The 26,963-nt window shown below is 39.7% G+C and overlaps 1 protein-coding gene and 1 pseudogene across 11 annotated transcripts in view; one reads left to right on the top strand and one right to left on the bottom strand.

Moving 5' to 3' along the window:
• Sclt1 (sodium channel and clathrin linker 1) overlaps nt 1-26,963 on the bottom strand; it is a 158,444-nt gene that overhangs the window by 4,554 nt on the left and 126,927 nt on the right. For 9 of the 11 annotated variants that reach the window (XM_039101819.2, XM_039101816.2, XM_039101818.2 and 6 more), the window contains 1 exon segment: nt 191-269. In XM_039101819.2, coding sequence (XP_038957747.1) covers nt 191-269 — 79 coding nt within the window. 11 annotated transcript variants of the gene reach the window in all.
• LOC134485904 (ribosome biogenesis protein NSA2 homolog) lies at nt 4,761-17,060 on the top strand (annotated as a pseudogene).

A 26,963-nucleotide genomic window follows, 5' to 3' on the forward strand; every position in this document is an offset into this window, starting at 1 on the left:
AATCCCTGGTTTTCAAAGCTTTTATCTACACTGTATTTTTTTTGGGTTATTGATAGTTCCATGTGGTTATTTCTGAGTAAGAGACTTAGTTTAGATTGGTGCAGTTAAAATGCTACAGTGTATGTATGTGGGGATGAGGTGGGATGGGGAAAGGGGATGACAACCAGGGACCGGGAGTTCATTCTCTTACCTCAGCTACCTTCTCATTTGCCATTTCCAGCTGAGAAAGTAGCTCCTGGGTATGAAGCTTCTGTCGGCTCAGCTCACTCCTATTAACCAACAAGGGACAGGGAGAATAGATCTGATCAAAATAAAATTGAAGAAGGGAGTTTGGAAATATATGTAAATATATTTTATATACTTAAAAACAAAATAAAACAATGTAAAACTGAGTATTAGTGAGACATGTTTATAATTTGAACAAAAGTTTTTCAAATAACTTAGTAATTTCTTCATAAAATGTGGTGGTTTGAATGAGAATGGACCCTACAGGTTCATGTTTGAATAAATGGTCCTCAATTGGAGGAACTACTTGGAAAAGATTAGGAGGCATGCCCTTGTTAAAAGGGGTGTGTCACTGGCAGTAAGCTTTGAGGTTTAAAAACACATACCATCCCCAGTGTGCTCTCTCATAGCTTCATATTTACAGATCAAGATGTGAGCTCTCACCTATTCCTGTTGCCATGTTTTTACTCTGCCATCAAGAACCTTAACTTTCTGAAACTATAAGCCCAAATTAAATGCATTGTTTTATACATTGTTTTGGTCATGGTACTTTGTCACAATAATAGAGAAGTAACTAATATATAAAATGTACATCTATTCTAGGGTAGTTACACTGTGGATATACTTACCAGTATTGAAACAAGTAAAAATGGTTCAGAAGGTAAACTTAAATGACACATATCTGTTACAATTAAATTTTATATGACAGCTGGGTTTGGTGGCACACACCTTTAACCTCAGCTCTCAGAAGGCAGAGGCAAGCAGATCTATGTGAGTTTGAGGCCAGTCTATCTACATGTGAATTCAAGGCTAGCTGGGGCTATGCTGTGAGGCCATGTCTTAAAAAGAAAAACAAAACAAATAACAAAAAGAAAACAAAATCCAATCAACCAACCAAACTAAAAACCCCCAAAACAAAAAAAATATTGTATATTGGGCTGGAAAATAGCTCAGCAGCTAAGAGTACTTGATATTCTTGCAAAATGACCTGGGTTAGGTTCCCAGCCTCCACATAAGGCTGCTCAAATCTAACTCCAGTTCCAAAAGTTCTGATGCCCTCTTTTTGTCTCTGTGGGCACTGCACACATTTGGTATATGTACAGACAGACATACACAAATACACATAAAAATCTAAAAAATTATATCATGCTGGGTATGGTGGTAGACGTTTGCAATGCTGAACATTAGAGGCCAAGGCACAGAATCATAAATCTGAGGCTAGCCTGGAACTACAAAAGGAAACCTTAGCTTAAAAACAGACAATCAGACAAATAAACAGATGGCAATTTAATAATCACAACTTACCATACATATATTATATGTATATATTTTGTTGTTTTACCACAAAAAGGCAAATAAAGATAATTTAAAAATGTAAAAGTCTCACTGACTTTATTTTGAGATGTTACGAGGTACTGAAATAATAGTATATCTTGCTAAACACTGTATCCCTCATAAACTCATAAGCCACTGTGCTTCTACAGAATTTATCCTTAAGGCTTACACACAGAGCCAACCATGCTTGGAATACTAGCACTCAAAAGGCTCAGGTAAAAGCACCACCTTGAGTTCAAGATCAGCCTGGAGTACAGTGACATGCTGTTTCAGAAAACAAAACAAACTGAGGCTCATGCAATGTTTCACAGTGGAGTTCAAATTTTGCAAATATTAAATATTCCAATTGACACAGTAGACTGTATTTGTGTCTGTTCATGTGAGGTACATTTTCATCACTATATCTTATGCTTCATAAGCTGAAGTTAGCTCATGCACAGAATTGCTGTTGTCGTCATCGTCCTCCTCCCCCTCCTCCTCCTCCCCCCTTCCTCCTCCTCCCCCTCCCCCTCCTCCTCCTCTTCCTTTGAGGCAGGCTCTCACTATGTATCCTGGCTGGCCTGAAACTCAATTATAGAGACCACGGTGGCCTCCAGCTTGCCTCTGTCTCCTGAGTGTTGAGATTAAAGATGAGTGTTACTCTGTTTGGCATCATCTTTTTAATTTAAACACACAAGCATGTACTGCACTGGGTCAAGCTAATCTCAAAAATCTTAGGCTGAGGATATAATGTAATCATCTAAGAATACAGGTGTCTCTGATCTCCACTGCCAGCAGAGTGATGGATCCACAGCAAAGGAGGCAATTTGGTTCAACATGACTTAGTAGCTGGTGTTGGTTCAAACTTCAAGAGTCTGACCCTGAGTGGTTTAAGCATATTTAAGCACAGAACAATTTGGTAAAACTTTTCTGGTGATTACTCAATCCCATGTATACAATAAAGCATACATAATGTCTCTAGAAGAAGAAAACAAGCTAAATATTGGATATGACTACATTGAAATTCTTTGTAAAGTATATGTGACACTTTCCATAAAGATAGGTTCTAAAGATTTAATGAGAAAAACAAACTCATGATAAGGATCTGGGGGAGGGTCCTGGTGTGGTCACACAGACAGAGCAAAGGTCACCAGGGCAGAATGTATGTACATTTCTAGGCTTCAGGGCAGGAAACAGGTATTGCATTTTTTTTCCCTTGAAAAAACCAACCCTGTGTGCTAACATTCCAGGTTCCCTGCTTATCCATCAGCATAAGGACCTATATGTCTACATAAGAAGTGAGTCAGAACAAATTTCAAATAAAATATGTAGTACTGAAATTGCGAATACAGTATTGGTTTTTGTCCTCTGACTTTATATTTCTAAAATTAATCAATAAAATAATATTCTTAGAGTAGCTCCAGCTTTATGAGCCACATAAACAGTATGAGTCAGTAAGTCCTAGGTATACTATATTTGAGGAAATGGCTGTTAAGATGAGTAAGCTACGTGTTATAAATACATAAGCCAGGATGGATTCATGTCACCAATCATTGGTTCCACTAGAACATACTGACTACAGGCTGATCTGTGGCAAGCAGTGGCAGGCACAGTGCTGCTGTCCCCAGAAACACCTGCACATGTGAAAGGCCACTGCTCACATGCCTTCAATGGATGTATATTAGCTCAGCTTCACAATGAGGTGTTTGGACTGCTATCACTGACTGCATCACAGACAAAATCAAATGTTTAATCTTCGGTGGTGACAAGATAGAGAAAACTGTACTTACAGCATCTCATGCATCTTAAAATCACTGTTACAGTTATCTGAACGGACAGTAATTTTTCACAAAACTTAGGATAACAAGATACAAGTAATTAAATAAAATGCTAATTTCATTCTAAATTAAAAAGTATTTATCTCTGCACATCAAGTTCTGTCATGCTCCACTAGATTGCAAGCAGCATGGATGGTCATTGCCATATGATTATAACCTAGCAGCCAGCAAAAGATGATAGTGGTTATAATACTAGCAAACATACAGTGCTTCCCACACAACAGGCAGTTCAAGTACATTCAGAAATGAACTTATTTAGTTGTCAAAACAACCTAGGGAGATCTAATTTTATGTATGGGAAAACTGAAAGTTTAAAAGTCAACTAGGGGCGGATCCCGGCCCGCAGCAGCTCTCTGCTCCCAAACCCTGTGGGAGAGAGACCTCACCGCCTGGTCAGGTGGGCACTCCTGAGGCTGCAGAGCGGAAGAGACCACCAACACTGCCCACCCCTGCCCACATCCCTGGCCCAAGAGGCAACTGTATAAGGCCTCTGGGTTCCCGTGGGGGAGGGCCCAGGAGCGGTAGGACCCCTGCGCATGAGACACCACCGGAACCTGAAGGAAACAGACCGGATAAACAGTTCTCTGCACCCAAATCCCGTGGGAGGGAGAGCTAACCCTTCAGAGAGGCGGACACTACTGGGAAACCAGAAGAGACTGCACTCTGTGCACATCCAGACCCCAGAGGAAAACACCAAACGCCATCTGGAACCCTGGTGCACGGAGGCTCCAGGAAAGAGTGGCACAGATCTTCCCGGTTGCTGCCACAGCGGAGAGGACTTAGGCAGTACCCCACGAGCAAACTTGAGCCTTGGAACCGCAGGTAGGACCAACTTTTCCCCTGCAAGAAACCTGCCTGGTGAACTCAGGACACACAGAGGCAAAATTCCTCTAGGACCGGGCACTTCCTGTGTTTACCGGAAGTCCCACACCCTCGGATCCCGGCCCGCAGCAGCTCTCTGCTCCCAAACCCCGTGGGAGAGAGACCTCACCGCCTGATCAGGTGGGCACTCCTAAGGCTGCAGAGCGGAGGAGACCACCAACACTGCCCACCCCTGCCCACATCCCTGGCCCAAGAGGCAACTGTATAAGGCCTCTGGGTTCCCGTAGGGGAGGGCCCAGGAGCGGCAGGACCCCTGCGCATGAGACACCACCGGAACCTGAAGGAAACAGACCGGATAAACAGTTCTCTGCACCCAAATCCCGTGGGAGGGAGAGCTAAACCTTCAGAGAGGCAGACATGCCTGGAAAAACAGAAGAGACTGCACTCTGTGCACATCCAGACGCCAGAGGAAAACACCAAACGTCATCTGGAACCCTGGTGCACGGAGGCTCCCGGAAAGAGCGGCGCAGATCTTCCTGGTTGCTGCCACAGCGGAGAGGACTTAGGCAGTACCCCACGAGCAAACTTGAGCCTTGGAACCACAGGTAGGACCAACTTTTCCCCTGCAAGAAACCTGCCTGGTGAACTCAAGACACAGGCCCACAGGAACAGCTGAAGACCTATACAGAGGAAAAACTACACGCCCGAAAGCAGAACACTCTGTCCCCATAACTGGCTGAAAGAAAACAGGAAAACAGGTCTACAGCACTCCTGACACACAGGCTTATAGGACAGTCTAGCCACTGTCAGAAATAGCAGAACAAAGTAACACTAGAGATAATCTGATGGCGAGAGGCAAGCGCAGGAACCCAAGCAACAGAAACCAAGACTACATGGCATCATCGGAGCCCAATTCTCCCACCAAAGCAATCACGGAATATCCAAACACACCAGAAAAGCAAGATCTAGTTTCAAAATCATATTTGATCATGATGCTGGAGGACTTCAAGAAAGACATAAAGAACTCCCTTAGAGAACAAGTAGAAGCCTACAGAGAGGAATCGCAAATCCTCACATCCAAATATGAATATAACAGGAAGCAATAATCACTATTCCTTAATATCTCTCAACATCAATGGCCTCAACTCCCCAATAAAAAGACATAGATTAACAAACTGGATACGCAATGAGGACCCTGCATTCTGCTGCCTACAGGAAACACACCTCAGAGACAAAGACAGACACTACCTCAGAGTGAAAGGCTGGAAAACAACTTTCCAAGCAAATGGTCAGAAGAAGCAAGCTGGAGTAGCCATTCTAATATCAAATAAAATCAATTTTCAATTAAAAGTCATCAAAAAAGATAAGGAAGGACACTTCATATTCATCAAAGGAAAAATCCACCAAGATGAACTCTCAATCCTCATCTTCGGTTGGTTTATATACAAGTGTGCAATTTCTAGGCTTGAAAGTAAAATGATGCTATCTGGTGCTGGATAGAGGAGCCTTATTTTTTATTATGGCAGCTTGCTATTTTTGTAACATGGTGATTTGGTTGAACACAATAAAGTACAGTAGTAACTGAAAAAAAAAAGTCAACTAGGATGACAAAGCTCATTGTCAGGATTCAAAAACTTTAATCCTTTAATTAAAAATCAGTGGCTTTCTTTTGGTTCTGGAGAATGATTCTAGGTCTCAAGAATGCTAAATATATGCTTTACCACTGGGGTGTATCTCTATGTACTATGTCCTCTGAAGGCGGTGCTGGCAATCCATACCCAGCAAGGCAGGCAACTATTAAATTTGTGTTAGATATGAGAGTGTGAAGGGGAGAGAGTAGAGAGAGACACAGAGGGAGGGAGGAAGATGGAAAAGAGGAGAAGAAAGAGGAAAAGGAAGGAGGAGAAAGATGAAGAAGATGAGGAGGGGGAGGAAGGCAATGACAGGGAGAGAAGGAAAGAAGAATGGACGCATGAATATGAATGAGTATGTACAAGTGTATCTGGACGTGTACATACATTTCTGGACACCTAACAAGTTAATCCTTATTTCTGACTTCCCTCCTAAAACTCTCATCTTAAAGGCACAGAACTTTTTACATTGTCTTGCAAACCTATAACTCTTGAGAAGCCAAAATTTTATTAATATTTCTACCCTAATTATCTAGGCTAAGTATTTTAAAGCCAACTCCTACTTCTTGCTTTGCCTAAAATGCAACATCTCTTTTCCCTCTAAATTAAGTCCTCCTACCTTTCTCTCATGGGTCAGAGACACCCAGAAATTAAGAGGTTTTTGGCACCCGGGAGGTCGCAGATGGCTGCTCCATGGCTGTCATCATGCTACAAAATGAATATATTGAATTTACCTCAAATTATATGGATATTGGAAATTGTTTAGACTACCATGAGAAAAAGAGAAAGCAAGAAGGTCAAGAGGCCCATGAATGTTCAAAGAAGGCCAAAAAAAAAAAAAAAAAGATTGGCCTGAAGGGTAAGTTCTCACATCACCAGTGCCACGCCAAGAAGATACAAATGGAAAAAAAAAAACATTAAGATGCATGAAAAGAGAAACACCAAGAAGAGGGATGAAGAAAAGACTCCACAAGGAGCAGTCCCTGCCTATCTGCTGGACAGAGAGGGACAGCAGAGAGCAAAAGTACTTTCTTTCCAACATGATTAAGTAGAAACGAAAAGGCAGGAAAAGGGGAGGTCCCTCTACCCAGTTTGTGCCCAAGGAGAAACAGAAGTATTGAAAGCTATCCGAAAAGAAAAAAAAAAAGAAAGAAAATAGAAAGCATGGAAGAGAATAGTTGCTAAAGTCTACTTTGTTGGTGATGGTTTTACAAGAAAACCGCCTAAATATGAAAGGTTCATTAGGCCAATGGGTCTATGTTTCAAAAAAGTTCATGTCACACACCCTGAGCTGAAAGCTACCTTTTGCCCGCCTATACTTGGTGTGAAAAAGAATCCCTCATCCCCATTATACACAACCCTGGGTGTGATCACCAAAGGTACAGTCATTGAAGTGAATGTGAGCGAGCTGGGCCTTGTGACACAAGGAGGCAAGGTGATTTGGGGGAAGTGTGCTCACGTTACCAATAATGCTGAAATCAATGGGTGCATAAATTTGGTCTTGTTGGTTTAACAGTGACTCCATACAAGTCATTCCACTCACTGCCAAAGACCACATTCTGTCAGGAATACACCATCACCGTGATCCTTCTAAACTACTTGCTCCATGTGCAGTCCATCAAGAAGTATTTATTAAATTGTAAAGGAAAATAAAACACTGCCCAATTTTACATTAAAAAAAAGTCTTCCTTTGGAATGTTCACCGCATCTGTTCTTCTCCCCCGTTGTGCTCCAATCACAATTGAAATCTTAGAACTAAATTTTAGATTTATTCTATTGACCAACTTCAATGGAAGAAATGCACTCAGCACTCAGAACAGTGCACACATAAGCACTGTACCATAGTTTCCCCCTTACCACACATACCTAGCATATTTCTTGGTGGATACCACCTTAAACATTTTTCTTAAGTAATAGCTGTCAGCATCTGTATGCTTTTGAACTAAATATAAATAGTCCATGTTGAGAATAGATTCCAGAATTCTCTGAATTCTGATTTTGTGTAATTTATCTTTCCAATTTTACCTCTAACAGAAGCCTGTCTCATAAATAAAACACATTAGTAACAACTTTAGATAAATGGCTATGCTATTTTTTGTTTCTTCTTTTTATTTTATTTTCCTATTAAAGTCCCACACATTTTTTAAAAATTGGCTATTTTTTATTTACAGTTCAAATGTTACTCCTTTTGCCAGGTTCCCATACATAAGATCCCATCCCATCCCCCCTCCTCTTCTTTTATAAGGGTGTTCCCCCTCCCCAACGACCCCCCCTTCCCACCTCCTCGCCCTGACATTCCCCTACACTGGGACCAGGATATCCAGTCTTGGCAAGACCAAGGGCTTCTCCTCCCATTGGTGCCCAACAAGGCCACCCTCTACTACATATGCATATGCAGCTCCATGTGTAGTCTTTGGGTAGTGGTTTAGTCCCTGGGAGCTCGGGTTGGTTGGTATTCCTGTTCTTAAGGGGTTGCAAGCCCCTTCAGCTCCTTCAGTCCTTTCTCTAACTCCTCCAAGTGGGACCCCATTCTCAGTTTAATGGTTTGCTGCTAGGATTTGCGTCTTTATTTGTCATGCTTTGGCTAAGCATCTCAGGAGACCGCTATATCAGGCTCCTGTTAGTATGCACTTCTTGGTTTGATCAATATCTAGTTTTGGTGGTTGTGTATGTATGGGCTGGATCCCAAGACGGGGCAGGCTCTATATGGCCATTCCTTCAACCTCTGCTCCAAACTTTGTCTCCATATCTCCCCCTATGAATAATTTTGTTTCCCCTATTAAGAAGGACTGAAGCATCTGTACTTTGGTTGTCCTTCTTCATGCGGTCTGTGGATTGTATTTTGGGTAATTCAAGCTTTTGGGCTAATATCCAATTCTCAGTGAGTGCATACCATGTGTGTGTGTGTGTTTTTTTTTTTTTTTTTTTTTTTTTTTTAAACGGAGCTGAGGACCGAACCCAGGGCCTTGTGGTTGGTAGGCAAGCGCTCTACCACTGAGCTAAATCCTCAACCCCTTACCATGTGTGTTTTTAGGTGATTGGGTCACCTCACTCAGGATTTTTTTTTTTTAGGATATTTTCTAGTTCCAACCATTTGCCTATAAATTTCATGAAGTCACTGTTTTTGATAGTGGAGTGGAACTCCATTGTGTAGATGTACCACATTTTCTGTATCCATTCCTCTGTTGAAGGGCATTTGGGTTCTTCCCATCCTCTGGCCATTATAAATAAGGTTGCTATGAACATAGTGGAACATGTGTCTTTGTTGGAGCATCTTTTGGGTATATGCCCAGGAGTAGAATAGCTGGGTCCTCAGGTAGTACAATGCCCAACTTTCTGAGGAACCTCAGATGGTGATTTCCAGAGTGGTTGTACCAGCTTGCAATCCCACCAACAATGGAGGAGTGCTCCTCTTTCTCCACATCCTCACCAGCATCTGTTGTCACTTGAGTTTTTGATCTTAGCTATTCTGACTGGTGTGAGGTGGAATCTCAGGGTTGTTTTGATTTGCATTTCCCTGATGACTAAGGATGTTGAACATTTCTTTAGGTGCTTCTCAGCCATTTGATATTCCTCAGCTGAGAATTCTTTGTTTAGCTCTTTACCCCATTTTTTAATAGGGTTATTTTGCTCTCTGAAGTCTACCTTCTTGAGTTCTTTGTATGTTTTGGATATTAGCTCTCTACTGGATGTAGGATTGGTAAAGGTCTTTTCCCAATCTGTTGGTTGCCGTTTTGTCCTAATGACAGTGTCCTTTGCCTTACCGAAGCTTTGCAGTTTTATGAGGGCCCATTTGTGGATTCTTGATCTTAGAGCGTAAGCCATTGCTGTTTTGTTCAGATTTTCCCTACTGCCCATGTGTTCAAGGCTTTTCCTTTTATTAGTTTAAGTATATCAGGTTTTAAGTGGAGGTCCTTGATCCACTTGGATAAGGGCACTAAGAATGGGTTAATTTGCATTCTTCTACATGTTGCCCTCCAGTTGAACCAGCACCATTTGTTGAAAATGTTATCTTTTTTCCATTGGATGGTTTTAGCTCCTTTGTCAAAGATCAAGTGACCATAGGTGTGTAGGATCATTTCTGGGTCTTCAATTCTATTCCACTGATGTACTTGCCTGTCTCTGTACCAATACCATACAGTTTTGTTTTTTTTTTAAATCACTATTGCTCTGTAATATTGCTTGAGGTCAGGATTGGTGATTTCCCCCAGAAGTCCTTTTATTGTTGAGGATAGCTTTAGCTATCCTGGGTTTTTTGTTCTTCCAAATGAATTTGCAAATTGTTCTTTCTAACTCTATGAAGAATTGAATTGGAATTCTGATGGGGACTGAATTAAATTTGTAGATTGCTTTTGGCAAAATGGCCATTTTTACTATATTAATCCTGCCAATCCATGAGCATGGGAGGTCTTCCCATCTTCTCAGATCTTCAATTTCTTTCTTCAGAGACTTGAAGTTCTTGCAATACAGATCTTTCACTTGCTTCGTTAGAGTCACACCAAGGTATTTTTTGTTATTTGTAACTATTGTGGAGGGTGTCGTTTCCCTAATTTCTTTCTCAGCCTGTTTATCCTTTGAGTAGAGAAGGCTACTCATTTGTTTGAGTTAATTTTATACCCCAACACTTTGCTGAAGTTGTTTATCAAGTTAAGTAGTTCTCTGCTGGAACTGTTGGGGCCGCTTAAGTACACTATCATATCATCTGCAAATAGTGATATTTTGATTTCTTCCCTTCCAATTTGTATCCCTTTGATCTTTTGCTGTCTGATTGCTCTGGTTAGGACTTAGAGTACTATATAGAATAAGTAGGGAGAGAGTGGGCAGCCTTGTCTAGTCTCTGATTTTAGTGGGATTGCTTCAAGTTTTTCTCCATTTAGTTTAATGTTAGCAACTGGTTTGCTGTTTATTGCTTTTACTATGTTTAGGTATGGGCCTTGAATTCCTATTCTTTCCAGGACTTTTATCATGAAGGGGTGTTGAATTTTGTCAAATGCTTTCTCAGCATCTAATGAGATGATCATGTGGTTTATTTATTTATTTATTTTTTTGAGTTTGTTTACATAGTGGATCACGTTGATGGATTTCTGTATATTGAACCATCCCTGCATTCCTGGGATGAAGCCTACTTGATCATGATGGATGATCGTTTTGATGTGTTCTTGGATTTGTTTTGAGAGAATTTTATTGCGTATTTTCATGTTGATATTCCTAAGGGAAATTGGTCTGAAGTTCTCTTTCTTTGTGGAGCCTTTGTGTGGTTTAGGCATACGTGTAATTGTGGCTTCATAGAAGGAATTGGGTATGCTCCTTCTGTTTCTATTTTGTAGAATAATTTGGATAGTATTGGTATGAGGTCTTCTATGAAGGTCTGATAGAACTCTGCATTAAACCCATCTGGTCCTGGGCTTTTTTTTTTTTTTTTTTTTGGAGACTTTTAATAACTGCTTCTATTTCTTTAGGACTTACAGGACTGTGTAGATGATTTATCTGATCCTGATTGAACTTTGGTACCTGGTATCTGTCTAGAAAATTGTCCATTTCATCCAGATTTTCCAGTTTTGTTGAAGTTTTGAATTTCCTCAGATCTGTTATATCTCCCTTGTCATTTCTGATTTTGTTAATTTGGATATACTCTCTCTGCCCTCTGGTTAGTTTGGCTAAGGGTTTATCTATTTTGTTTATTTTCTCAAAGAACCAGCTTCTGGTTTTGTTGATTCTTTGTATAGTTCTTTTTTTTTTCTACTTTGTTGATTTCAGCCCTGAGTTTGATTATTTCCTGCCTTCTACTCCTCTTGGATGTATTTGCTTCTTTTTGTTTTAGAGCTTTCAGGTATGCTGTCAAGGTGCTAATGTATGCTCTCTTTAGTTTCTTTTTGGAGGCACTCAGAGTTGAGTTTTCCTCTTAGCACAGCTTTCACTGGGTCCCATAAGTTTGGGTATGTTGTACCTTCATTTTCATTAAATTCTAAAAAGTTTTCAATTTCTTTTTTCTTCCTTGACTACGTTATCATTGACTAGACAGTTGTTTAACTTCCACGTATGTGTGGGCTCTCTGTCGTTTTATTGTTATTGAAGACCAGCCTCAGTCCATGGTGATCTGATAGGATGCCTGGGATTGTTTCAATTTTCTTGTATATGTTGAGGTCTGTTTTGTGACTGGTTATATGGTCAATTTTGGAGAAGGTCCCATAAGGTACTGAGAAGAAGGTATATTCTCTAGTTTTAAGATGAAATCTTTTATAACTATCTGTTAAATTCTTTTGTTTCATAACTTCTGTTGATTTCTCTATGTCTCTGTTTAGTTTCTGTTTCCATGAACTGTCCACTGATGAAAGTAGGGTGTTGAAATTTCCCACTATTAATGTGTGAGGTGCAATGTGTGCTTTGAGGTTTAGTAAGGTTTCTTTTATGAATGTAGGTGCCCCTGCATTTGTAGCACAGATATTCAGGACGGAGAGTTCATCTTGGTGGATTTTTCCTTTGATGAATATGAAGTGTCCTTTCTTACCTTTTTTGATAACTTTTGGTTGAAAGTTGATTTTACTTCATATTACTGTGGCAGTGTCTGTCTTTGTCACTGGGGTGTGTTTCCTGTATACAGCAAAATGCTGGGTCCTCCTTACATATCCAGTCTGTTAGTCTATGTTTTTTTTATTGGGGAATTGAGTCCATTGATGTTAAGAGATATTAAGGAATAGTGATTGTTGTTTCCTTTTATTTTTGTTATTGGAGGTGGAACTATGTTTGTGTGGCTTTCTTCTTTTGGGTTCGTTGCAAGGTGATTACTTTCCTACTTTTTATAGGGTGTAGAGACTTTAACCTTCTCCCTTATGTCTCTTAATGGCTTTCTACTTCACATCTTTATGACCTACATCTGTAGGTACATTCTGTACATCTGAAGAATTTACTAATGTTTATTAGTGACACACACACACACACACACACACACACACACACACACACACACACACACAAACACACCCCTTCTCTAAGTAGAATGGAAACTTCAAAAATGGGAATTATTATTTTCAAAATATTTAACATCATATTTACACAGGGGATTAGTGTGAACTTGATAATCTATGGCTGTCTTTTAAAAATTTATTTTTATTTATTATGTGTATGTGTTTTTTAATATATGGTATGTGCCGAAGCAAGCTAGAAAAGAGCAATGGGTTCATGGAATTAGGGTTAACGGCAGCAATGTGGGTCCTCTGGAAGTGCTTTTAACTGTTAGAACATCTTTCCAGCCCCATTGTTAAGTTTTTATAGAAAACTTTGCAGTCATAAAATGCTATTGTTCAACAAACATTTAGTGAGGAACCTAACAGGAGGAGTTTGGATAAAGATTTAGAGATATTTATATTTTCCAAAACATAAAATATTTGAAAGCGTTGTCTTGTGAAAGAAAATTTAAAAGTATTAAAGGGTGAAAAGCATCGTGATTTCACTGCCTCTATCTAGGAGTTCCTAGAGTCTGCCTGTTACTTGTGGCTCCTCTCTCAGCCAGGCATTTCACACTGCCTTTAATACCAGAGACTTCTGAGGATGAGCTGACACTATGGGATATTTATAGGAAATTTTCACATTAGACAATGAGACATTAGACAACCAACCAACCAACCCCCCACAAACCCACACAATTCAAAACCAAACAAACAAAACAAATACTCAATGAAATGATTGCTAATGATATTCTGTTATACTCATGGATCCATGCCCAGTCATTAATAGAGAGGCTGATGGGAGCAGATGTAGAGATCCATAACCAAAGATTAGCTCAAGCTTGGGGAACTACATGGAAGAGTGGGAGAAAGGACTGTTGGAGCCAGAGGGGTCAAGGACATCAGGAGAACACACCCTACAAAATCAACTAGGCAGTGCTCATATATCCTCACAGAGACTGAAGGAGCAATCACAGAGTCTGTGTGTGTCTGCAGTAGGTCCTCTGCATATGTTATGGTTGCTTAGCTTGGGTTTTTTGTGAGGCCCCTAACAGTGGGAGTGGGGGTATCTCTGACTCTTTTGTTAACTCTTGGGACCTTTTCCTTCCTACTGGGTTACCTTGTTCAGCCTTGGTAAGAGAGTTTGTGCCTAGTCTTATTGCATTTTGTTATGCCATGTTCAATTGCTATCCCTGGGAGGGCTGTTCTTTTCTGAAGTGAAATGGGGGAGCAGTGGATCTGGGGAAGAGGGAAGGTAGTGGATGGGGAGCAGGGAGAACTGGAGAAAGTGCACGGAGGGTAGGCTAACATCAGGATGTACTGTATGAGAAAAGAAAAAGAATTAAAGAGAAAGTGTACAATTTCTGTATAATTTCTTACAAAGAGTATGTCAAAAGTATGCACAGAATAAGAAATTACTATTCATAGTATTACTAACTAGTAACTGCCTAGCCTATCAATGTTGTAAACATCTTAGATCATTTACATAATTCATATTAAGTGGCCAAATTCTAGTCAGATTTATAGAATATAAAACATTGCACAATATAATTTTCTACACTATGTAACATAAATAAAAGTTAACTTGTTTTATTAACAAAGGAAACATGCAGTAGTATGCTGAGTATAATACTATGCCTAACACTAAAGCCACCAATCCAGCATTTTTCAGTAACTTATAGGAGCTGGTTTCCACTGTGTTTGACGCCACCATTTCTACTGTCTCAGGTTTCACGGCAGCTTTCTATGCAAGGTGCAGTGTATGAGTGATGAGGATTCTGGCATGGTCCTAAACACTCTGACAGTTAATGCAAGATGTGTGAAAAAGGTTCACAGATATCCTAGGAATTCTAAAGAAGGGTAATTTTATCCAGATTTTTACTTGGAATATATGTTTGTTAAAAGTATAGACAAACTGACAAACTGAATATTTCAGCAAAAGATTTTTTTTTAACTTTTATTCTGTGGTATGGAGCTCAGGGTATCATGCATGCCTATACAAGTTTGTTTAACCATTGAGTGATATCTTGAGGTCTCATTCTATTGTAGAATTGTAGTCAGAGGCTCACTAAGTTGTTAAGTTGCCTAGACTGGCCTTAATGTCATTCTATAGCCCAGGCAGATCTTGGACTTGTCATTTTCTGTTAAGCCTCCTCAATCGCAGTTAAGTTCTTAGCACCTATACTGAAGTCACAGCCATCTGCAGCTCCTGTTTTAACAGATCTGCCACCCTCCCCTGGCCTTCCATATGTGTGCTTATAAAACACATAATACAAATAAAAAAGTCTTAAAATCAAACTAAGGATATTCAAATCCTCCACTGATTTCCCCCTGTTGCACTTTGGGTTTTAATTTGAATTAGTCTTCAATATTTTCCTGGAAATAAGTAAGTGCATTTTAATAGCTAATGTATGCTCTGGTCGCTTTGCTCACTGGAGCTCACTGAATCCTGTTCTTATGCTTCTCTCACATAGGCTTCCCTTGCTATTCCTTCCCATCTGCAGTATCTTGCTGCCTTTGTTGGTATAGTTAATTTCTTCTAATCTTTCAGGCTTCAGTTTAAATGCCAGATTTTTAGATTGTTTTCTCAAGGTTGTTAGTTCTTGATTTCATACTAGAATTAGTGAGAATCCAATGATAACATTTCCTAGAAGACTCCTAATAGTAAAATACATTTGGGATACTACAACTAGGAAACTCAATATGTTCTAAAGCCATTTACTGTTTTGTTTTTTTTTTTAAATAAAAATTATTCCTATGAAGTTTAAAGTTATGAAAAAAATCTCAAATTTTTATCATAATGAGCTAAATTTCCTGGTGATTCCTAATTTAAGTGCTTGTCAGAGAGTAATTTAGGGGAATTGCAAAGTTCATTTGTTTAAAGAAATCTCACATGGGAACAAGTTATGTTCTACACTCTGTAAAGTGCTAGTGAGACAAAAGACCAGCTCGAGTCGGTCCTTACCCACACTTAAGTTGTAGGTACTAAACCTGTTGAAATGGTCATGTGCTACAGGAATACTTGTGGCTGGAGGGTCAGGGAATTAGCTGTCAAACAAGAGGAAGTAGGTTTGTATGCTGTTATACACAAGCTAATAGAAGTTGGATGGACAAAGGCAGGAAAGGCCGTGTGAAACAGACAATCAAACCCTTGTGTGCAGGCCAGGAGGTAAAGAAGGGCAATACATTTAGACTGAAGGAGGTTCTGTATGAATGGGGCACAGCGTGGTTATTAGTAGGTGGGGGATAGAGGCAAGAACTGGAAATATAGGTCACAAAGGATGTTATGTGTCAGAACAATTAAGATTTATTTTGCATACATTGGGAAAGTGCTAACATTCTTTAAGAAGAGAAGTAACAAAATTAAATCTGAGTTTCTGAAAATCTTGCTGATTCACAGTGAAAAAATAGCAAAGATAATGTCTGCAGTCAAATGCAGTAGTTTTAGTAGTAGTTCAGGTGTGTAACCTCAACCATAGTGACCTCAACCATAGTGAGGGAAGAGAAAGGCCAGATTTCAGATACAGTTAGGTGGTGGATTAGAAGACTGGACTTAAGGGTGCAATGAAAACACTCAGAATTCCACCTGAACAATGGGGTAGATTATATTACCATTTATGGAAATGGAACACACAGGATGAGATTAAACAGGCCAGGTGAAGCATTGAGTGTTGGCAATATACATGGGCTGGAGAGAGAGAGAGTTCAATTCCTAGCAGTCACATGGTAGCTCACTACCATCTATAAATTAATTCTTTAGAAACCATAGCCTTCTTCTGGCTTGTGAGAAGACCAAATGTGTACACAAGGAGCATAGACTTACATGCAGGCCAAACACCCACATACATAAAACATATATAATAATGATGATATTAATATAATTAAAAGGGTTGCATTAAGTGCTTTATAATAATTACCTTTTTATTTGTTTCTATCTTGCCACCATGGCAGCCTGAGAGTATTTCTAATACTAAGTGAACTTCAATTCTACGTTGTACTGCTGTGTGCTGTAGCTGAAGTGATGTGGCTGAGGAAGTACTGGAAAGGAGCCAGGCAAGGTTTCCTTCATATAACAATAGCCCCTTGGAAAATACTGGATGGGCATGCTGACCGGCCTGTGAGCCATTTCAAAGGTAGAGGAGACAGGAAATCCCAGGAGCAAGTTGGCTAGCTAAACTGGCAGGTAAGCAAGCTCTTGAGTTCAATTCAGAGACCCCACGTCAGTGGAGAAAGTGATCAAAGACAACTTGGATGTCAACCTCAGGTCGCCACACATGCACTTGCCCACATGTGGACACACAGACACAAATGCATGAGAAAACAGTTTCATCTTCAGTAATTACAAGTCGGTTAATCTCATTGTTCCAGTCACTATTACTGAGGCACAGCTTAAGAAAAGGTGGTGCTGTGCAGCTTGGGGCACTAAATATATGGGAAAAGTCCCTCAGTGCATGACGTCCCTTCCTGAAGAATGAAGATTAAATCACCCAAGGTTCTATTTGACAGTGTAAGAGAAAAGTACAAACAAAAGGTGTACTATCTGTCTCAGGGAAATGATGGATTTGCCAGATGCAGTAAGTGCTTTCTTTGAAGTTCTCTCATGACAAATTAACACAGCATTGCCAGATGTTTTTCCTACTGAAGTACACTATAATATGCTTCAGCTACTTTTAGTAATTATGCGTTTTGCAATCTGCCAGTACCTGCAGCTGCTGCTCATCCTGTTAACTAAAAAACAAAAGAAAACTTTAAAAAAGCAGTCATAGTAGCCAAACATTACAGATGTATAGCCAAAAAATGTTTAGAGTAAAAAGAACTCCTTATGCCAAATGCTAATCAACTGTTCATAGACAGTCACAGATAGATAGATAGATGAAGATAGATACATGATAGATGATAGATAGATGAAGATAGATACATGATAGATGATAGATAGATAGATAGATAGATAGATAGATAGATAGATAGAAAGAATAGACTCACAGAAGAGAGACTATATCTGTATGGGTATGGCACCTGTCAATAATAAATATGATGATGGCCTATGGCTTAGGCAGGAAATAGGAGGTGGGATGTCTGGGAGGCAGAAAGGATTTTGGGATGGAGCTATGTGTGGGAGAATTGCAGTGGAAGATGTGGCGAGACACAGATGCATGGTACCTGAGCACTGGTGACCAGCCATGCGGCAGAATGCAGATTAAAAATACGGAGTTAAGTTATGCTATAGTCAGAGGAGAGCCTAGTTATATGGCCAAGATATTTGTAAATATATTTTGAGTGTGAGTCTTATTTCTGGTAATATGGGACTGGAAGGAAGAAAGACCTAACTTATACAACTCACAGAGAAACTGAGTTGAGTATTTCTGATCTGAAAAAAATAAAACTTGAAGCCTTTTAAATATTAGCATTATGCATAAAATATTCCCAAAGTCTGAAAACTAGTTAAAAGGACAGGTACAGAAGGCAACAACATGTAAAATGGCCCCAAATCATCTTTTACTTTCAAGTGTTCCTTCTTGTCCTGTATTCGACCATCAGAATCCTTACTAATTCTAAAACAAGACCCAAAAGGAATTTTTTTCCCTTTACCACATATTTGTTTTGAACACGTATACAAATTGAGAAATTCTAACCTTAAGTTATTGTTGGGCTGGAAAGCTGACTCAGTGGTGATCAGTGGTACTTGCTGCCGAGCCTGAAAACATGAGTGCAACCCCAGAACCCACATGTACTAAGGCATATAAGCACCTCCACTCTCAATCGGCCTGTCAATCAACCAACCAATGAATGTATGTGAAGTTTACTGCTCTCTGTTTTTCTTATGTATTGTGATGCCATGATATAGACCTAGTGATGCATCCTCGCATCAAACAGTGACACAACTGTGTGTGAGAGAGTATCTGACTTTAGAATGTTGTATTTGACAAGGAGGTTTTGAATAGATGGTGTTAAAAATATTTTAATTTTTTTTTGAAACATACTTCTGGCTTTTCTCCTGAGGTGTATGTGCTGCTCCTGTTCTGGTCATAATAAAAACGCTAGCCCTACTACACAGTAAAAGCAGACTTAATTGTAACAGGTACTTTCTTGCTTTACTTAGGACAAATATTCCCAATTCCTTCTGCTCAAAAGTTTTTTGAGACAATTCAATCAGTTAGATTAATCAATTAGAGAACAGAATTATCTGACTCCCTCACCCTGTGAATGGCCTCACAGAAGAGTGTAGGTTTTAAACTGGCCATTAAACCTGCCTGTGACCCTGTCAATCTTGGCTACAGTGATCTGGATGGATATGTGGTCCTTGGCTCCAATGGTGTGGTTGCTTGTGGAGTGGAGCATTTCCACGGCATGTACAGGTCCACAAACTCTATGGCTTATTCTGCATGCTGAGGCCTTGCCTGCTCACTGGATTAGCTTTCTGTAAAGCTGTTCTATTTGTTTTAAACACTTGACACATAATTGCAAAAACTTGTGGGACTGGGAGTGACAATTCAAACATGCACTAAGATGTGACACAGTGGAAGTTACTTCTCCAATGCAACCATTTTGAAACTCGTTATCCAACATATACCCTCTTTCTCACTCTACTTCTTGGCCTCTAGTAACTAAAAGTTTACTATTTACACTTGTCCAAGTTTTTAGGTCTCACATACAAAGTTCTCACTCACATTTTTGTGCCTGGTTTATTTCATTGAACATAGTGTCTTCCAGTAATTCACCTACAACTGACTTCATTTTTTTTAATGGTAGATTACATTGCAAGCATGCATGCATGCAAGCAGATACACAGTTTTTATTCATCCATGCATTCACCAAGGAATCTATGATTTGTATACATTTAGGTTATTGTGGATAGCGTTCAACACACATAGGGTATGGGTGTGCAGGACTTCTTTGATATATGGATTTCATTTTATTTCATTTTCATTACTTTGTCAGTTGTATTGCACTACACTTCTATTTTCAAATTTTATGGATGGCTTTAATGCTTCCTATCATGACTGCACTAGTTTAATTTCCTAAGCCACTGTTCTCTCTTACTAAAATTCTTTCAATAGCTTTCTACAAGATTCCCAAGCTTTTCATTGTTGTGAATTGGTTCTAATGCTATTTGTGTTAATTTAGCTCCCCAAATTACATGGGGGCTCCCTTTTCCCAGTTGGCTTTGATTGGCAATAAAGTTGCTGGTGACCAATGGTTGGCAGGGAGACAGAGGCAAGACTTTTAGGATTTCTGGGCAAGAAACCATGCGAAGAAGAAAAGCAGTACCATCAACCATGTCAGGGAAGCAGGAGGATCAGGCAGGAGATCTTCATAAAACAGAATAACAATCTTGTCAGAGCCGGGGAGAACAGTCCCAGGAGGACTGCCCTGCAGGGGCCAGGGAAGCAAAGATGAAATATAGATTTACTAAGTATCAGCATCAGGAATATCAGAGAGGAGTGTGTGTTAGCCACTTGGAGTTAGGTAGTGGCCTAGCCATTGTGTCGTTAAGGCATATTAAAAATAAGGCTGAGTGTGTGTGTGTGTGTGCGTGCGTGTCTTTCATTCATGAGTCCAAAACATTTGGGCAAGTGTAGAGGAGGTGGGTGCACCTGCCTGGGAATTTAGAGTGGATTAACAATTTACTGCTACATTTCATTTTATTCTGAACATGATTACCAGACTGAGCTTTCCCTGAGAACAGAATCGGATCAGGTGACTAACTTCAAACATTGTCTAATAGCTTTCTTTCGTATTCTTATGCAGCTACAGTGTGTCTACATGACTGATCCTGGCCAAAGGAGGTAGAAAGTGATCTGAGTCACTGAGGAATTAAACTTCATTGCCATTCCTTATCCCCTGTGCCTGAGATATCAGAAAATCATGTTCAAGATAGTGGTATTTGTAGTAGCAGAGCTTCTCCAGCTCTTAGACATGGCCATGAGGATGAAAAACCTATTGCTGTGTTTCTCAACCTGTGGGTTGCAATTCCCACAGGGGTAGCATATCAGACATTCTGCATATCAATATTTATATTATGACTTATAACAGTAGCAAAACTACAGTTATAAAGAAGCAATGAAATAATTTTATGGTTGGGATCACCACAACACGAGGAACTATATTAAAGGGTCACAGCATTAGGAAGGTTGAGAATCACTGCTCTATTGATTAGTTCATGATTTTACTATGCTGTTGGTTTTAATTTTTACTTTTTTGGCTAAATCAGTTACTCTTTTCTTTTTTGGGGTATTAGGTTTTGTGTTTTGATTACAAAGGAAATAAAATCTGTATTTTCAATATATTTTTAATAATTAGCTCTTTGATTCATTTAGAATTTATGCTATATAAAGAACAATTTAAATTATCTACAATTGCTCCACTCTCCCACCACCTCTATCAGACTCCTGAACCATACAGATTAGCTTCCCTTCTTCTACTGATCCTCATTGTTCTCTGAGCTCTCTGGGACAAGCCAAGATACCCTGAGCAGCCTGGTACCCCGCAGGGAGACCTCCATTCTCCTGACACCTCTCCACCTATCTTAATTGGACCTGAGGCTCTGAAACTATACAGAAATGCAGGTCAGGAACTATATAGCCCACAGATACCCATCAGAGGCCTATCACACCAGGAACATTGAGGTATACCCCCCTTTGCCTATTACTTACTATAAGAATATCATCCAGTGACCAAAACCGTCCAGATGGCTAAAGGCCCCTGAACAAACACAATCAACAAAAGCCAGAGCACCTCCAAAGAACAGCTATCCCACTACAGAAAGCCCTGGATATATCAATACAACCGAAACACAAGAATATGACCTTAAATCCAATCTTATAAAGATGATAGAGGTCTTTAAAGAGGAAATTTTCCCTTAAACGAAATAAATGCCTTAAAGAAATACAAGAAAATACAATCAAACATATAGAAGTCTTTAAAGAGAAAACAAATAAATCCCTTAAAGATATACTGAAAAATACAATTAAACAGGTGAAGGAAATAAATAGAACTGTTCAGGACCTGAAAGTGGAAATAGAAGCAAAAAAGAAAACACACTGAAGAAATCCTGGAGATGGCAAACCTAGGGAAGAGAATAGGAACAACAGATGTAAGCATTACCAGCACAATACAGGAGATGCAGGAGAAAAGAGAATTTCAGATGTAGAAGATAATTGATATATATTATCTACAATAGAAGAAATTGATATACCAGTAAAAGAAAATTTTAAATCTAAAAACACTGCTGACACAAAACATCCAGGAAACCTGGGATTCCATGAAATGACTTAACTTGAGAATAATAGGTATAGAAGATGGTGAAGAATCCCAGCTCCAAGGCTCAGAAAATATTCTCAACAAAACCAGAGAAGAAAATTTCCCCAAACTAAAGAAAGAGATGCCTATTACCATGCAAGAAGCATGTAAAACACCAGTTGGACTGAACCAGAAAAGAAAATCCTCCTGCCACATAATAATCAAAACACAAAATCTTCAGAACAAAGAAATAATATTAAAAGCAGCACGGGTAACATATTAAAAGGTCAGGTAACTGGGATGGGGGATTTAGCTCAGTGGTAAAGCGCTTGCCTAGCAAGCGCAAGGCCCTGGGTTCGGTCCCCAGCTCCGGAAAAAAAAAAAAAAAGTCAGGTAACATAGAAAGGCAGGCCTATCAGAATTACACATGACTTCTCAACAGAAACTCTAAAAGCTAGAAGGGCGTTAGAAGGGCCTGGACAAATATTTTATAATCTCTAAAAAGCCTCAGATGTCAACCTAGTCTAGTATACTCAGAATACTGTCAATTACCATATATTGAGAAAATAAGATATTTCAAGACAAATCGAAATTCAAACAGAGTCTATCCCAAAGTACAGCCCTACAGAAAATACTAGAAGGAAAACTCAACCCAAGAAAGATAACTATATCCAAGAAAACATAGGAAATAAGTAATTCCCTACCAGCAAAAAAAAAAAAAAAAAAAAAAAAAAAAAAAGGCATGCACTTGCACATACGCGCCTGTGGACACACACTCACACTAAGATGATCATCATCAAAATAACAGGAAAACACTTCCGGTATTTAGCTGGAGTCCCAAACCGGCGGATCCCTGCCCGCAGCAGCTCTCTGCTCTCAAACCCCGTGGGAGAGAGACCTCACCGCCTGGACAGGTGGGCACTCCTGAGGCTGCAGAGCGGAAGAGACCACCAACACTGCCCACCCCTGCCCACATCCTGGCCCAAGAGGAAACTGTATATGGCCTCTGGGTTCCTGTAGAGGAGGGCCCAGGAGCAGCAGGTCCGCTGCATCTGAGACAACTCCGGAACCAGAAGGGACCGATCGGATAAACAGTTCTCTGCACCCAAATCCCGTGGGAGGGAGAGCTAAACCTTCAGAGAGGCAGACATGCCTGGGAAACCAGAAGAGACTGCACTCTGCACACATTACTGATTCCAGAGGAAAACACCAAACGCCATCTGGAACCCTGATGCACGGAAGCTCCCCGAAAGGGCGGCGCAGATCTTCCTGGTGGCTGCCGCCACAGAGAGCTCATAAGCAACAACCCACGAGCAAACTTGAGCCTCGGGACCACAGGTAAGACCAACTTTTCTGCTGCAAGCGACCTGCCTGGTGAACTCAAGACACAGGCCCACAGGAACAGCTGAAGACCTATAGATAGGAAAAACTACACGCCCGAAAGCAGAACACTCTGTCCCCATAACTGGCTGAAAGAAAACAGGAAAACAGGTCTACAGCACTCCTGAAACACAGGCTTATAGGACAGTCTAGCTACTGTCAGAAATAGCAGAACAAAGTAACACTAGAGATAATCTGAGGGCGAGAGGCAAGCGCAGGAACCCAAGCAACAGAAACCAAGATTACATGGCATCATCAGAACCCAATTCTCCCACCAAATCAAACACGGAATATCCAAACACACCAGAAAAGCAAGATCTAGTTTCAAAATCATATTTGATCATGATGCTGGAGGACTTCAAGAAAGATGTGAAGAACTCCCTTAGAGAACAAGTAGAAGCCTACAGAGAGGAATCGCAAAAATCCCTAAAAGAATTCCAGGAAAACATAAATAAAGAAGTAGAAGCCCATAGAGAGGAGTCACAAAAATCCCTGAAAGAATTCCAGGAAAACACAATCAAACAGTTGAAGGTATTAAAAATGGAAATAGAAGCAATCAAGAAAGAACACATGGAAACAACCCTGGATATAGAAAACTAAAAGAAGAGACAAGGAGCTGTAGATACGAGCTTCACCAACAAAATACAAGAGATGGAAGAGAGAATCTCAGGAGCAGAAGATTCCATAGAAATCATCGACTCAACTGTCAAAGATAATGTAAAGCGCAAAAAGCTACTGGTCCGAAACATACAGGAAATCCAGGATTCAATGAGAAGATCAAACCTAAGGATAATAGGTATAGAAGAGAGTGAAGACTCCCAGCTCAAAGGACCAGTAAATATCTTCAACAAAATCATAGAAGAAAACTTCCCTAACCTAAAGAAAGAAATACCCATAAGCATACAAGAAGCCTAGAGAACTCCAAATAGATTGGACCAGAAAAGAAACTCCTCCCGTCACATAATAGTGAAAACACCAAACGCACAAAATAAAGAAAGAATATTAAAAGCAGTAAGGGAAAAAGGTCAAGTAACATATAAAGGCAGACCTATCAGAATCACACCAGACTTTTCTCCAGAAACTATGAAAGCCAGAAGATCCTGGACAGATGTCATACAGACCCGAAGAGAACACAAATGCCAGCCCAGGTTACTGTATCCTGCAAAACTCTCAATTAACATAGATGGAGAAACCAAGATATTCCATGACAAAACCAAATTTACACAATATCTTTCTACAAAGCCAGCACTACAAAGGATAATAAAGGGTAAAGCCCAACATAAGGAGGCAAGCTATACCCTAGAAGAAGCAAGACACTAATCATCTTGGCAACAAAACAAAGAGAAGAAAAGCACACAAACATAACCTCATATCTAAATATGAATATAACAGGAAGCAATAATCACTATTCCTTAATATCTCTCAACATCAATGGCCTCAACTCCCCAATAAAAAGACATAGATTAACAAACTGGATACGCAACGAGGACCCTGCATTCTGCTGCCTACAGGAAACACACCTCAGAGACAAAGACAGACACTACCTCAGAGTGAAAGGCTGGAAAACAACTTTTCCAAGCAAATGGTCAGAAGAAGCAAGCTGGAGTAGCCATTCTAATATTAAATAAAAAAAAATTTTCAATTAAAATTCATCAAAAAAGATAAGGAAGGACACTTCATATTCATCAAAGGAAAAATCCACCAAGATGAACTCTCAATCCTAAATATCTATGCCCCAAATACAAGGGCACCTACATACGTAAAAGAAACCTTACTAAAGCTCAAAACACACATTGCACCTCACACAATAATAGTAGGAAATTTCAACACCCCACTCTCATCAATGGACAGATCATGGAAACAGAAATTGAACAGAGACGTAGACAGACTAAGAGAAGTCATGAGCCAAATGGACTTAACAGATATTTATAGTACATTCTATCCTAAAGCAAAAGGATATACATTCTTCTCAGCTCCTCATGGTACTTTCTCCAAAATTGACCATATAATTGGTCAAAAAACGGGCCTCAACAGGTACAGAAAGATAGAAATAATCCCATGTGTGCTATCAGACCACCACGGCCTAAAACTGGTCTTCAATAACAATAAGGGAAGAATGCCCACATATATGTGGAAATTGAACAATGCTCTACTCAATGATAACCTGGTCAAGGAAGAAATAAAGAAAGAAATTAAAAACTTTTTAGAATTTAAGGAAAATGAAGGTACAACATGCCCAAACTTATGGGACACAATGAAAGCTGTGCTAAGAGGAAAACTCATAGCGCTGAGTGCCTGCAGAAAGAAACAGGAAAGAGCATATGTCAGCATCTTGACAGCACACCTAAAAGCTCTAGAACAAAAAGAAGCAAATACACCCAGGAGGAGTAGAAGGCAGGAAATAATCAAACGCAGAGCTGAAATCAACCAAGTAGAAACAAAAAGGACCATAGAAAGAATCAACAGAACCAAAAGTTGGTTCTTTGAGAAAATCAACAAGATAGATAAACCCTTAGCCAGACTAACGAGAGGACACAGAGAGTGTGTCCAAATTAACAAAATCAGAAATGAAAAGGGAGACATAACTACAGATTCAGAGGAAATTCAAAAAATCATCAGATCTTACTATAAAAGCCTACATTCAACAAAACTTGAAAATCTGCAGGAAATGGCCAATTTCCTAGACAGATACCAGGTACCGAAGCTAAATCAGGAACAGATAAACCAGTTGAACAACCCCATAACTCCTAAGGAAATAGAAGCAGTCATTAAAGGTCTCCCAACCAAAAAGAGCCCAGGTCTAGACCGGTTTAGTGCAGAATTCTATCAAACCTTCATAGAAGACCTCATACCAATATTATCCGAACTATTCCACAAAATTGAAACAGATGGAGCACTACCGAATTCCTTCTATGAAGCCACAATTACTCTTATACCTAAACCACACAAAGACCCAACAAAGAAAGAGAATTTCAGACCAATTTCCCTTATGAATATCGACGCAAAAATACTCAATAAAATTCTGGCAAACCGAATCCAAGAGCACATCAAAACAATCATCCACCATGATCAAGTAGGCTTCATCCCAGGCATGCAGGGATGGTTTAATATCCGGAAAACCATCAACGTGATACATTATATAAACAAACTGAAAGAACAAAACCACATGATCATTTCATTAGATGCTGAGAAAGCATTTGACAAAATTCAACACCCCTTCATGATAAAAGTCCTGGAAAGAATAGGAATTCAAGGCCCATATCTAAACATAGTAAAAGCCATATACAGCAAACCAGTTGCTAACATTAAACTAAATGGAGAGAAACTTGAAGCAATCCCACTAAAATCAGGGACTAGACAAGGCTGCCCACTCTCTCCCTACTTATTCAATATAGTTCTTAAAGTTCTAGCCAGAGCAATCAGAAAACAAAAGGAGGTCAAGGGGATACAGATCGGAAAAGAAGAAGTCAAAATATCACTATTTGCAGATGATATGATAGTTTATTTAAGTGATCCCAAAAGTTCCACCAGAGAACTACTAAAGCTGATAAACAACTTCAGCAAAGTGG

This window comes from Rattus norvegicus, chromosome 2, assembly GCF_036323735.1.
Source record: "Rattus norvegicus strain BN/NHsdMcwi chromosome 2, GRCr8, whole genome shotgun sequence".
NCBI lineage: Eukaryota > Metazoa > Chordata > Mammalia > Rodentia > Muridae > Rattus > Rattus norvegicus.